The 13,783-nt window shown below is 43.4% G+C and overlaps 1 protein-coding gene across 1 annotated transcript; it reads left to right on the top strand.

Moving 5' to 3' along the window:
- Positions 1 to 4,027: 4,027 nt before the first annotated feature.
- On the top strand, positions 4,028 to 12,372 carry LOC122013588 (formin-like protein 20). Its single transcript, XM_042569845.1, has 2 exons — positions 4,028 to 4,191; positions 11,104 to 12,372. Exons 1-2 carry the CDS (start codon positions 4,028 to 4,030, stop codon positions 12,209 to 12,211), a joined length of 1,272 nt encoding a protein of 423 aa, XP_042425779.1. The 3' UTR covers positions 12,212 to 12,372.
- Positions 12,373 to 13,783: the final 1,411 nt, after the last annotated feature.

Here is a 13,783-nt window from a genome sequence, read left to right as displayed (position 1 = left end):
ATTGAGGCAAACCGGCAAGGTGAAAGCACTCCAAGACATGCCACCACAAAGAAACTTAAAGGAAATGCAACGCCTCATCGGTCGGATAACAGCATTGTCGCGATTCATCTCCAAGTCTTCCGATCGGAGTCTTCCTTTCTTCAAGATCCTGCGCTGAGCCACCAAGTTTCAGTGGGACGAGGAGTATGGTCAAGCCTTCGAGGAGCTTAAGGCATATCTAAACTCACTACTTGTACTAGCTAAGCCTACTGCTAGTGAACCACTCCGAATCTATTTGTCTTCAACCAAGCACGCTGTCGGCTCGCCGTTGGTTCGGCAGAACGACGAAGAACAACCAGTGTACTTCTTGAGCCATATATTAAAGGATGTTGAATATCGCTACACCGATCTTGAGAAGCTTACATTTGCCTTGGTACTTGCCGCTCGGAGGCTTCGCCCTTATTTCCTCGTCCACACTATCGTAGTGATGACCAACAACCCTCTGGGAAGAGTCCTGCTTAACCCAGAGGCGTCCGACCGGCTGATCAAATGGACAACGGAACTCAGCGAGTTTGATATCCAATATCATCCCCGAACGGCCATCAAAGTGCAAGCCTTAGCTGACTTTGTCACGGAGGTGCAAAATCCTGAGCCCGACTCGGTCTGGAAAGTATATGTGGATGGGTCGTCCACCCGGCAAGGCAGCGGGATTGACATACTGCCTGTCTCCCCATAAGAAGAGCGGATGCAGCTGCCCATTCGGCTGGAGTATCAGGCAACTAACAATGAAGCGGAGTACGAGGCACTCATAGTCTGCCTACAAGCCGCTCGGCATGTCGGTGCCGACAGGGTTCTTATCCACTCAGATTCTCAATTAGCTGCTCAACAGCTGACTGGAGCCTTTGAGATCAGCAACACGCAGCTCAAGTTGTACGCCGAAGTCTTCGAAAAACTGAAGGCAAACTTTCAAGAGATGATCATCCAGAAGATCCCCCGAGCATAGAACCAAGCGACGGATGAGCTGGCCAAATTGGCAAGCTCACTCTCGTCGGGTGTCATTACGAAGCCAATTGAGCAAGTATCTTTGGTGGCACACATAGATCGGATGGAGGGACTCACTTTCCCTAGCGATTGGAGAACGGCCATAGTAGAGTTTCTACGATCAGGAGCCTCACCGTCCGATCAGGAGGAAGCTCGCTTACTGAGGAGGAGAGCCGGTCGCTTCACCCTAATCGGGGACCAGCTCTACAAGAAGGCCTTCTCCAGGTCATTACTGAAATGCATCGGATCAGAGGATGCCGACTATATACTGAAGAAGTATACCAAGGCTCCTATGGAGGACATCCAGGCGGTCAGTCACTAGCAAGGAAGATCCTGCTGGTCGGGTACTTCTGGCTGACTCTATAGGAAGATGTCGCTCGGGCAGTTGTCAACTGTCTGTCCTGCCAGAAGTATCACCACCTTTCCCACCGACCGACTGAAGAGATGAAGGTCTCCACTGTGTCGTGCCCGTTCGACCAATGGAGTATGGATATTGTTGGACCATGGCGACCGGGCAGCGAAAGTTCTTGCTCATCGCGATGGACTATTTCTCCAAGTGGGTCGAAGTCGAGCCACTGGCCAAAATAACCGAGCAGATGATCCAAAAGTTCATCTGACAGCATATCATCTATCGGTTCGGCATTCCGCTTTGACTCGTCTCAAACAATGGTAGATAGTTCGCCGGACGGAAACTCGGAGAGTGGTGTGAGGAGTATGGCATCCAGCAAGCCTTCACCTCCGTAGCGTACCCTCAGCGCAATGGGCAAGCTGAAGTCGTCAATCGAGAGAGCTTGCGAATTTTGCGAGTTCGGCTCGACCACATCGAAGGGAGCTAGGTGGACGAACTCTCCGTCGTGTTATGGGCAATCCAAACAACCCCTAAGGAAGGCACGGGTGTAACCCCGTTCCACCTCGTATACGGCAGGGAGGCGGCCGTCCCGGTCGAGGTGGGAGTCGAGTCCTATCAAATACAACACTATGGTAAAGACAACGTCGAGCGGAGGTTTCTGGAGCTAGACTTCGTGGATGAGACGCGTGACAAAGCAGCTGTTTGGCTGATAGCTTATAGGCAGAGGATGAGGTAGAACTACAATCGACGAGTGGTCCCGAGGTCATTCTAGGTCGGCGATCTCGTGTGGAAGAGGGTGAAGTCGGTCGGCGATGTCACTAAACTAGAAGCTCCGTGGGCCGGACCATTCAAAGTCGTGGAGAAGCTCCGCTCGGGTGCCTACTACCTAGAAGATACAGACGGACGGCAACTAGAACGTCCTTGGAGTGCGAACCATCTCCAGCCGTACCGAGCTGGATGAAAGGTACGCCAATATAATTGAAGTGTACCTTTCGTTTTTCTTGTGCCCTCTGATTGTAGGATTGAAATGAAAAATGAAAGGTTACCCAAATACTCGTCAAGCGGTGACGTTAAACTCATGTCTCCATCGACGGTTGAGCGGCGACCTTAAACCCCGGTCTTCACTAAATCGTCGAGCGGCGACATTAAACCCATGTCTCCATCGACGGTCGAGCGGCGACCTTAAACTCCAGTCTTCACCAAATCGTCAAGCGGCGACATTAAACTCATGTCTCCATCGACGGTCGAGCGGCGACCTTAAATCCCGGTCTTCACCAAATCGTTGAGCGGCGACGTTAAACCCATGTCTCCATCGACGGTCGAGCGGTAACCTTAAATCCCGGTCTTCACCAAATTGTCGAGCGACGACGTTAAACCCATATCTCCATCGACGATCAAGCGGCAACCTTAAACTCCTGCCTTGGAAGATCGTCTACCGGAGACGTTAAAACCCAGAGTTGAGTGACGACTATAAACCCCGGAGGTACAAGCCTAGCGAATATTTCAATAATGAAAGTACGGTCATAATAGCCGATCAGAACCATACAGCCAAATACTTTAGCAAACAGATGACAAATGAAGAAAGAGCCCAAAAAGATTTCATTGATAATTGGTTACTGTCGGACGGCAGAAGTACATTCAAAACATTCTCTACCGACCCCTCGCTCACTCGATATATTCAAAGGTCTCGTCGGGAATGGACTCAAGGAGCTGGACGCGGTTCACGTCTTTATCAGACAGGGCCTCGGAGACATGATCGTTCACCTTCAGTTGGCCGAGTGTCACATCGATCGCTAGCTCAAACAATCGGACGATTCGATCAATCGCCTTCTCCAGAAATTGGTCTGAGCGAAGGTATTGCTGCTTCAAGACTGCGAAGCGACCCGGCTCGGCCTCCTGATAGGTAGTCAGAGCAGCACGGGAGGCTGCCAGCTCATCTTCAAGGCGCTTCACTCGATCCTGAAGCTCCGCGTCCTTGGCCGAGCGGCTATCCCGCTCGGCAACCAGGAAGTCCTCTGCCTTCTTCAGCTTCTCGGCCAACTGCCGAGCATCCTGGTTTTTCTGCTCCAGGTCGGTGATGGTTCGTTGTTTCCTTTTGGTAGCCAGCTCGAGTTTATGATCGTAGGTCTTCAATTGCGCCTCGATCTGGCCCATCCTACTGGCTTGTTCGGTCGACTTCTGCTGCTCCTCCGTGAGGAGTTGTTGGGCCTTCTGCAGGTCGGCCTGCAGACGGGCGACCGTTGGCCCCTGGGAGGAGGCTTCTCTAGAAATTTTGAGCTTCTTCAGTTCGTCCTGCACTTGTGCCAACCGCTGGCACATGGGAATATTCTCCACCCAGTACTGTAAGCAAATAGTAGTGCCGAGCGGAGGTTACTTATGAATTGATTGTTGAAAATACTAACCCCGGTAGGCATCTCGAGATGGCTATCAGCAAGCGTGCCCAGGGGTTTCATGGCTGTTCGGGTCCTCGCTTCTTCCCAGATGCGAGCGAGCCTGCCACGAAAATAGACTTGATGCTAGGGAGAGCTGGGTTGGTCACCTGGCGCAAGAAAGTCCTCTGTCGGCAGGCGAAGAGTGGCGGTGACGGATCGTCGCCCACTCGGCGCCGAGTGAGAAGAAGCACTCGGTCCTGAAGTATGGGCAGGGGGGACTGGAAGGATGGCGGATCGTGTTATCTTCCGCCTAGCTGGTGGCAAGGAAGCGATCGGCTGCACGGTGAGCGGCTCCGGTAACTCAGCCACAGACGGAGTCCGATCGGAAGAGGTAGCCTCCACTGTTGCAAGAGCAGCTGGAGACGGGGCGCCCCCCCTCCCCCTGCAAAGGTTTGGATGGCCAAGGTGGCAGAACGGGAAGGTGCATTCGTTCGGCGTCTCTTGCGGGAGAGCGGTACTTCATCGCCAGAGGACCCCCGAACCCTCAGCAGGGATGATAGGTGACGCTTCTCGGACCGATCCTGGGTCGGCCGCCCCTCCGGCGCTGGCGTCTGCTCGGCGGTCCCGTCGCCCACAATTATTGTTTCCCCAGCTGTGCCCTCCTGTGAGTTGACAAGGGTCAGGCCGAGTCGTTCCATCTCCTTGGCCGCGGCTGCTTCAATCTTGACCTGCTTGGCCTTCATTATCCTGGCTGCTCAGGCACGCATCATGATGTCAGCTGCAAAAGAAGAACAGAATCAGTTAGACTCAAAGGAAGAAGGTTGAGAAATGGCATACCTAGGCTGCTCGGGAGCTTCGTTCGAATAAGACTTAGCCCGAATGCGTACATTACACCCTCTGGCAATAGCTTGTGAATGTCGAACTTCAGGCCGGCCAGCATATTAGCAGCGTGGAGGTAATCCAGTCGGGTCTTTTATCTCTTCAGATCAAGTTGAGTAGGGAGCCCGACCTGCCACTTAGTCTGAAAGCAGGGCCGCTCGGGAAGTCTCAAGAAGAATAAGTACTCCTTCCAGTATTTGTTGGAGGTAGGCATTTTGTCGAAGAAGACTAGATCGATCCGAGATTAGAAAAGGTACGTGCCCAGCTCGGACTGCTTGGGATAGTAGAAGTAGTGGAAGACCTCAGGGGTCAGTGGAATGTTGTGCACTCGGAACAACACCACCACGCCGCACAGCAAGCGGAAAGAGTTGGGGACAAGCTGGGCGAGCGGGATGAGAAAGTAATTGCAGACTTCGGTTATAAAGGGGTGGATGGGAAACCGAAGACCGGCCACGAACTGATCTCGAAAGAAACAAACTGTGTCGATCGGCGGATCATTGGCCAGTCGGACGGGGAGGCTAAAATTATTTCGTGGTCAGAGGGAATGTCATAGACGTTTATGAGACTCGCAGCGTCGCCCGCGTCGAACCGAGTCTCCATGGTAGTGTACCAGAGACCGAGAGCAGGGTCGGACGGCTGCGAGGAGCTCGCCATTATCGGGAAATGAAAAGGCAGAAGGTTCGACGGAGAAGATGATCGAGAAAAACCAGGCGGAAACAGGAAACAGGAAAGCTATGGAAAACTACGCACAAACGGAGATTGGGAAATGTCGAAAGGCTTACAAGAGAAAGGCCGTTGGAAGAAGCCGAGAGTCGCCGGAATGCTGGACGCAAACAAAATCACCGGAGCAAAATCATCGGAAAGCCCGAAGAAAGTGTAGACGAGAAGGCGATGCTGAGGCTTTATAAAGATGGGCGTGGCCGACCGGAGCCATCCGATCTAGGGCCCGAAACTCGGAGCGTGCATCTGGCAGTTGAATTCGAACCATCAAACGTCACATCAGTAGCTGTCACCTCGGATGTGCAACGGTTGTGCCGGCGACATGTGGCGACCTCCCATAGGCTAACATTTAATGGGTGTGGGTGCATGCTCGGTATTGATGGGGGTGATTTGCACGTATTCCAAGGAGATTTGAGCGACGTCAACATTGATCGCCCGACTCGCACCCCGCCAAGAGCGATGAGGAAAAAATATTCAAGTGCGGAGGCTTTAAGCGCCGATCGGCATAGAATGATCAGTCCTACACGGGTCGATCAGGATCCAACCAATCCATTGGTCGGTCGACCAATCGGTCACCATACTACGTGTCCAGTCAGTCGGACTTACAGCCTCCTTCGACTAGACTTACGGGAAAAACACGTGATCCGGTGGTACGAGAGGGCCCCCATCCTGCAGAAAGTCCTGAGCCACGTAGGAGGTCAAAGTCAACGGTCAACGCCGTGAGTATCCAGCTGAGCGGACGTATGTGTCCGATTCTACATTACAGCTCGGCCTGATGCCGAGCTTCCGACGCTCAGAAGACTCAAGCATGGCTCTAGCAGGGAGGAACGAGGGCCGAGCGGCCCTCCGTTCGGCCCGGCAGATATGGTTTCTTCGCTCGGCAAGACGGAGCCGAGACAATAGGATGATTGGCTAAGCGGACATCCCGCTCGACCCGGCCATGAGGTCGCTCGAAAGGCACTAGCCGAGCGGTTCCTCCGCTCGGCCCGGTAAAGGACAAAAGAAGCAGCTGGCGATATCTTCTTAGGGATCAGTGTCACCGACAGGCGGCATGGTCGACGACATGGTCAGACAGAGAATCGTACGGTAGAAGCTTCCATTGTCACGTCAGGGATATGCTCGTGCTATTAAGGTATGACGTTAGGCATGCTTTTCTGACACGCTCATTCCGGCTATGTTTTGAGGAGCGTGCACGCGCTTCTAGGGAGCCCTATATAAGGATCCCCAGACTTCGACGGAGGTATGCTCACTTCTTTACTGTAGCTACAGTTTTTGCTTCCTCTTTGCTCTACTTCTTTCCGCCGAAGATCTTACTTGAGCGTCGGAAGACCATTGCCGGAGAACCCCCGGCTCGGCATTGTACTTGCAGGTCTACAGCAGCGGGAGATCTATACCTTCGAAGTCTTCGACCAGTCAACAGGAGTCCCATATCGCCAGCGTCCATATATATATATATGCTCAAATTAAAATTCGAATAATGAATTAGAATTTAAATCAGTTCGAATTAAAAACTTTTAACAAAAATTACATACATCTAAACCAAGAAAGATTAGGCTAAGGGTGTCGTGCACATGGGTCCTAGTTGGCCGCTTTCTTCCTAAGCAAACAAGGGATGGCATACATAGTCAATGACGATCCTCGATTTGGCATCAAAAGCAAGTTATCCGCACCATTCCTAGCTCTTCCGATCTTCTTGGTCGGATAGTTTGTTGAACCCTCATCAAATTGCAAGTTGAGCCTTCCTTTCTGAGCTAACGAAGGTGGCTTTTGGAATCCCTCTCGTTACCTTTGTAAGGGGTTATATAATTGTCAGGAAAGCACTTCCATGTCACCTGAAATACCTTCATTGTAGGAGCCGATGAGGGGAGCAGTTGTATCAATAGAGGGTATTTAGAAGACCGAATCTAATAACTTCATAACTGTTACTACATTCTTAGGATGTCATGTGTCATGGAATATTTGCCGTCCTTTTTAGTGAGCCCATGTAGAGTATAGGCTTGTATTAAAGGTGAAGAAAAGTAACGTCGACATGGAGTGACTTTGAGAACAGACAAAATTGGGATATGAGATCGAGACCCAAAAGGTGAATCAATTGTTGAGACTGAAACTGAGAGAGGGTGTGAAGACTTGAGACCAAACCAGAAGGTGAGTCGATCATTAAGACTGAAAGAGGGTGCAGGGATCCGAGACCAAGTCAGAAGGTGAGTTGATCGCTAAGATTGAACCTGAGACTAAGCTTAAGACTAAGAGAGGATGCGAGGACTCAAGACTGAGCCAGAAGTTAAGTCAGCCACAAAGATTGAGTCCTAAGACTAAGAGAGAGTATGAGGACTCAACATCAAGTCAAAAAGTAAGTTGGTCACTGAGATAAAAGCTAGACTAAGTTCTAAGAGATTGAGTCCCAAGACTAAGAGAGAATGAGGACTCAACATCAAGTCAAAAAGTAAGTTGGTCACTGAGATAAAAGCTAGACTAAGTCTTAAGACTGAGAGATGATACAGGGACCAAGATCGAGCCAGAAGATAAGTCGATTGCTAAGACAAGGGCCATGATATAACTGACTTAATCTTGGTTAGTTTTGCATCTCTAAAATGAGTGTATTTGGTGTTCAGCTTGAGTTCCTTCTATGTTCAACTTTGACCTTTTATTAGTGGCATCTACTATATTTTAATTTTGACTGACAACTAAGTAGGACTTTCTACCCTAGGAGACATTTAGAACTACAGAGCTATACTGTATCAAAGGTCTTTCTTATTAGTGGCATAATGTTGTTGCTTATGTGTTCCACACTTGCAAAATGACTTTTTATGTGAAGTTTTTGTCTTCTCAGTTATAACTAAATTAAGAAGAGCGTCAGTAAGTTTCTAAGAGCATTACGAATTCAATGCATATGATGATTTTATATTACCATTGTGATCATCGAAAAACGTTATCAAGGTGTGTTAACTAAAACATCCTATTGTTCTTTCACTTGTCCAAATTCAAAAATAAGCTCTTATATTACCATTGTCACTTATTAAAAAGGTACCAAAACCTTGAAGAATTAATTTGTCTTTGTTTACAAGTTGATTTCAAATGATCATGTAGAAAATCGGAAGAAAGTTAGAATTTTGGAACAAATTTCCTCTTAGAATTTGACTTTTGTGACTTTTTCCGAGAGGCCTAGATTCACTTAACTAGTTATACCTCCATCCATCAGCTTTTGCAAATTTTTTTATTTTTATCATTGTCTAAGTATCATAAGAATGTCACCTATGGACTAAAACCAAACATAACAAAAATTTTAAGGGAATTTATTTTTTAACCTAATTTTTTAAAAATGTAATTAATTTTCTTTAAATAAAACACAAATATTTTTTTTTTTAAAAAAACTAAATAATGCTTAAAATTAGTATATATAAAATCTTCTAAACTATAGTAGTTAGAAGTAATAAGAAATAAAAAACAACTACTAAAGTATATCTTGTTCTTAAAATTTAAGATGAGTAGAAAATTCAAGAAACTATTCAAAGTCAAAGTGGGAATATCATCTAGAAATATAAAGTGTGTGGCATATGGAGCCTCACTTGTATATTGATGTTGAATATTATTGTTTTTGCTCTCTCAATCCGGAAAAGTGGAGAGAGTTTTGGATTCTTACAAGAAATCTAGTGTTGATGGGTCTCAAGTCAGCATCACATCTCCTTTAGTGGTATAGATGTACACGAGTTCCATTTGTTAGATAAGGATTTAGGAACACAATCGAGAATAGTTAGGTTTTAATCATTAGTCAGGACAAAGTAAGTTGTGTCCAGAAGGTGAGATTGTTCCCACTGTGAAACTAATTTCTTCCGGTAAGAAGGTAATCTAGAATGTTAACTTTAGAACGACGGACCATTTATATTTCTGGATTTATTATAATGATTGATAAAAAATTTTCATACGACTAAATTAAGTACCTTTAAATTTAGTCTGTTTAAAAATTGAATACTTAAATTATTAAATATGGTTGATAGTTCACTCTTCTTCTCTCGAGGGATACATACGTGTTCCAATACGGTTGCAAATGGTTCAACTAACTCGAGTACTTGAGAGGTTGATGGGTTTGTGTAAGGTTGAACCAATTATGGTTAGCCAAACTCACACTCATCTACCTACCACCACGAAATTTAATCCAATTAATTAATTTATCAAGCATTACTATAATATTTAATTATTCGTACAATTGGCATGTGATCATTCGTAAGGGGGCTTCACGATGATACTACACATCTATCTTCCATCTTGAAAATTCTTAATATTTAGATAGTTGTATTGAATATAGTTAATTTTTTTAATAATAATTATGTAAAACGCATAAAATTTATTACAATAAAAAATTATCCAACTTTGCTTGAATAAGAATACAATGGAACTTATCTCCGGGCTACAGATTGAGCGGTTAATTAGATTCTTCAAATCATTAGTCAGATATAATTTTAGTTACAAAGGATTTTTCTATAGTAAGATGATAAATTTAGATCAATTAAATGAGTCTATGTAAGTATTTCTAGATAAAAAAAATTATATATAGTATCCAACCCAGAGTTTAAAAAATTAAATATCTAAATTATAAAAAAATTAAATACAATGGAACTTTAATATGCCTATAAATTATTATAAAGTTTTTGTCGCTTTATAATTTGAGGGTTGGCAGAATTTGACTGGAAGCTTGTGTTATTGATGGAGATAGACTTCCATGCTTTGCTTTGGACAAAATTAATGGCTCATAAAGATTGATGTTAAATTGTAATAAAAGTCAAAGATTAAAGATCACCATTTATTTTTAAAATATTAAAAGGATGTATGTTCTATTTTTTATTTTTAAAATACTTTTTTTTAAAAAAAAAAAATTATAATAATAGATTTAATTAAAATTGCTATAGGAAATGTTCAAAATTAATTAGTAATTTTAGTTAAAAGTGTTCAAATATTAATAAAAACTATATGAATCTGGTTAAAACTTTTTAACTTGATCAAATTAGGCTAAATATTATTGAAATAGTTTTTAAAAAATTTAAATTATAGTATTTTTTTTATCAAAATTACTACAACATACAACAACTTTAATCAAAATTATTCAACATACCATCAAAGTTGCTAAAATATAGGCAGGGATAATTGAACAATGGTTAGGCTTTTAATAAATAATCAAGAGATTTATGATTAAGCTTTTAACGAATAATTAAGAGATTTAAGGTTTAAATTTTAACTGTAGTATATTATAGAAAAAAATTTCTCCGGTAAAAAGTAGGCCGAAGAATATTGTTTGTTTGGATAAGTCTTCAACCTTGAGTGCTTCTCGATTTATTTGGTAATTAGTGAAAACTTTCATGAGTCAAATTAGTCATCAAGGATTAGTCAATTCAAAAAACTGGATACCTAATACCAACTAAAAAATTAAAAAAATTACTAAAATATAAAATAAGGTGTCTTTCGAGCATGATGCGATGGTAAGAGATAGGATGAACTCTTATACAACGAGTGCTCGAAACTCACATAGGACACATGCATCCATAATATTTGAATCACTCGTGATGTTAGATCATCCGTTGGGATCTATTAGTGCTTTCCAAATTTATACTGTGATATATGAAAAATTTTCATTAGGCTGAGTTAATCATCTCCCGATTAATCCATTCCAAAGTTGAATATATAATAATAATAATAATAATAATAATAAATACGGTAGAATTTTTTTAATGATTTTTAAAAATACTTAAACTTCTTTATTTTATAAAGTAGAAATAGGGAGAAGAAACCAAATCAATTTGTGAAAACTACTATCCTTCCCCTTCCTTTTGTTTTCTTCAATCTCTTCCATTTGCTTCTTCCCTTTCGGTCGATCAGTCCAGTCAGCAGCGGCGACAACGAGGAGTGCGACGCCGTCGTCGACTCCCCAGCTCCCTCCTCCTTCTTAAACCTCCCTCCTCCTCCGCCACTGCCGCCGGCTACCACTCCTCCTGCCAGCTCCTCGATCTTCGACTCCTTCTCCCCTTACTTCACCCCCTTCCCGTTCCAACCTCCGCCGCCGGAACACGCCGCAGCCTGGTCCTTGTCTCCTCCTCCGCCGCCGCCACCGCTCTCCACGTCAGCACCGTCGAGCACTCGCGGCGGTCCCACTCCCCAGCCGGTGCAACCCCCCGCCGCCGCTCCGCGAGGCCCCAAGAAGCGCACGAGGGCTTCGCGGCGCGCGCCGACGACCGTGATCAACACCGAGACCTCCAACTTCCGCTCCATGGTGCAGCAGTTCACCGGCTTCCCGTCGCCGCCCTTCGCCGGCGCCGCCGCATCGCCGCAGTTCCAGAGCCCTGGCCTGCAGCTGGATCTCTTCGGGTCGTCGGCCGCCGCCGTCCCGCAGTTCCTCCTCAGGCCCTCGGCGCAGAAGATGATCCCCTCCCCCGCTTCCTCCTCCGCCTCCCCCTCGCTCTTCGACCACATCATCGCGAGAAGCAACCTCGCGAGCATCGGCAACTCCTCGATTACTAGCGCCGACGTCGACGGCGCTCCAAAATACCACGACAAGTTTCCCCTGTCCCTCTTCGAGCAACAACCCGACGCGGCGAATCGGGGCACGGAAAGAGGAAGCTTCATGCCGCCGGCGTTTCTCCAGCCGCAACGAGCTCAAATGGCACAGCTGCCCGCGGAATTTGCCAGAGGCAGCCTGGGGAACCTCATAGCCACCGGCGCCGCCGCCGCCGCCGCCACGAATATTACTTATAATAACAGGCCGAGAAGCGACGTCGGATTATGCTGGGACGTGAATGAGCAAAGCGGGGAGGAACGCAGGCCAGCAAGCTCCATCGAAGACCAACAACCTTATCAGAAACTTTGGCGACCAAATCTAGATTGAATTATGTCGGAAGAAGAAAAGAAAGGGAAACCTCACTCATGAACAGATATTGCTCATCACTATCGGTAAACACTTTTTTTTTTATTTTTTTTTTATTTTTGGGCAAGAATTATTGATATAAACTTTAATTATATCACGAACTTTCCCCCCTTTCCTTTTAATGGATTGAAAATCTCTTCTTGAATTTTCACTCATGGAAGAGTATGAATTAGTCATAGAAATGTATTATCTCTTCTTGATAATAATGAAAAAAATGAACCAATAATTGCAAGGGAAAAAAAAACAGAAAAGGGAGATGTCTCTATACTTTGTTTGGTAAGATTTCATTATTATTTTTTAATAATTCAACTGTTTAAGTTTCACCCGATTAATTTTGAAGATAAATAATTTTTTTTATTGATTTATTTACTGAATAAATTCAGAATACTTTATGCAAAGTCTAATTATTTTATCAGGATCCTTTTATTTTATTTTAAATATTTTATCACTCCATCACACGAGTATAATTAAGATTCTATTGTTTTCTTAGATGGCATTTTATTAGGTGTGCAGAATCAATTTAAAAAATATTTATTGAAATAAGTACGCCACAATTTTGATCCATTTAACTTTCAAAAAATATTGTATGTATGTACCAATTTTAGTTAAAATTGTTACATGGGCATGTAACCATTTTGATATAAAAAATTATATGACCATTTCTAAATATTTTTTTGGTGGCAAATATGAATAAACTTTGATGATCTTTCTTAGGGAATATTTATTCTTTAAATTTTTAGGGAACTAGGACAGTAAATGAACTGAACGTTCATGAACAACTTTGATATTTGACTTAGTAAAAATTTATTTATGTTTGTTCAATACACATAAGATCAATTAAATAAACAAACTTGATCAATTCATTAAACTAAACAAACTTGAACACATATGTATTCAATTCGTTAATTAATGTTCGTGAATATTATTTATGAACAACGTTTATAAACAATGTTCATTAATAAACAAATCTATCAACATTCTAAATAAACAAAAAAATATGAACAAATAAATTTAATTTATCAAGTTCAATTATTAATTAAACAAATAAAAATTTCAAACAATCAAATAAGTTTCAATTGAGAGTTCAATAATATCTAAACGAATCAAGCTCAAGCAAAACTTAAATTACGAATTCGATAACATTTAAACAAACCAAACTCAAGTTCAAAATAAATAAACCAAGTCATGTTTGAACAATTATTTCAAAACTTTAATTTATTTTAAGCTTAGCTTAGTAGTCTTATCAAATAATCTTAAACATTCTAAAATTTAACTCAACTTGACTTGTTTACAACCCTATATGAAACAACAACCTCCTACATTATACCTATATATTTAAATTGTTACATTAAAATTTTCATAAAACTCTTACATGACTATTATTTAATCTTTTGTCATTTCTTAAATACTATCTAGTTAAACTTTTAATTAAAAATTATATATATAATCCTACACGCTCATCTATCTCATACTATGTTGGTCACTTTAAAAAGCATAGGCTTCAATATATGCTTGTACAACTATTTATTTAAA

The sequence above is a fragment of the Zingiber officinale genome, chromosome 8B (genome assembly GCF_018446385.1).
Source record: "Zingiber officinale cultivar Zhangliang chromosome 8B, Zo_v1.1, whole genome shotgun sequence".
Taxonomy (NCBI): domain Eukaryota; kingdom Viridiplantae; phylum Streptophyta; class Magnoliopsida; order Zingiberales; family Zingiberaceae; genus Zingiber; species Zingiber officinale.
This window is presented reverse-complemented; position numbering and strand designations above follow the sequence as displayed.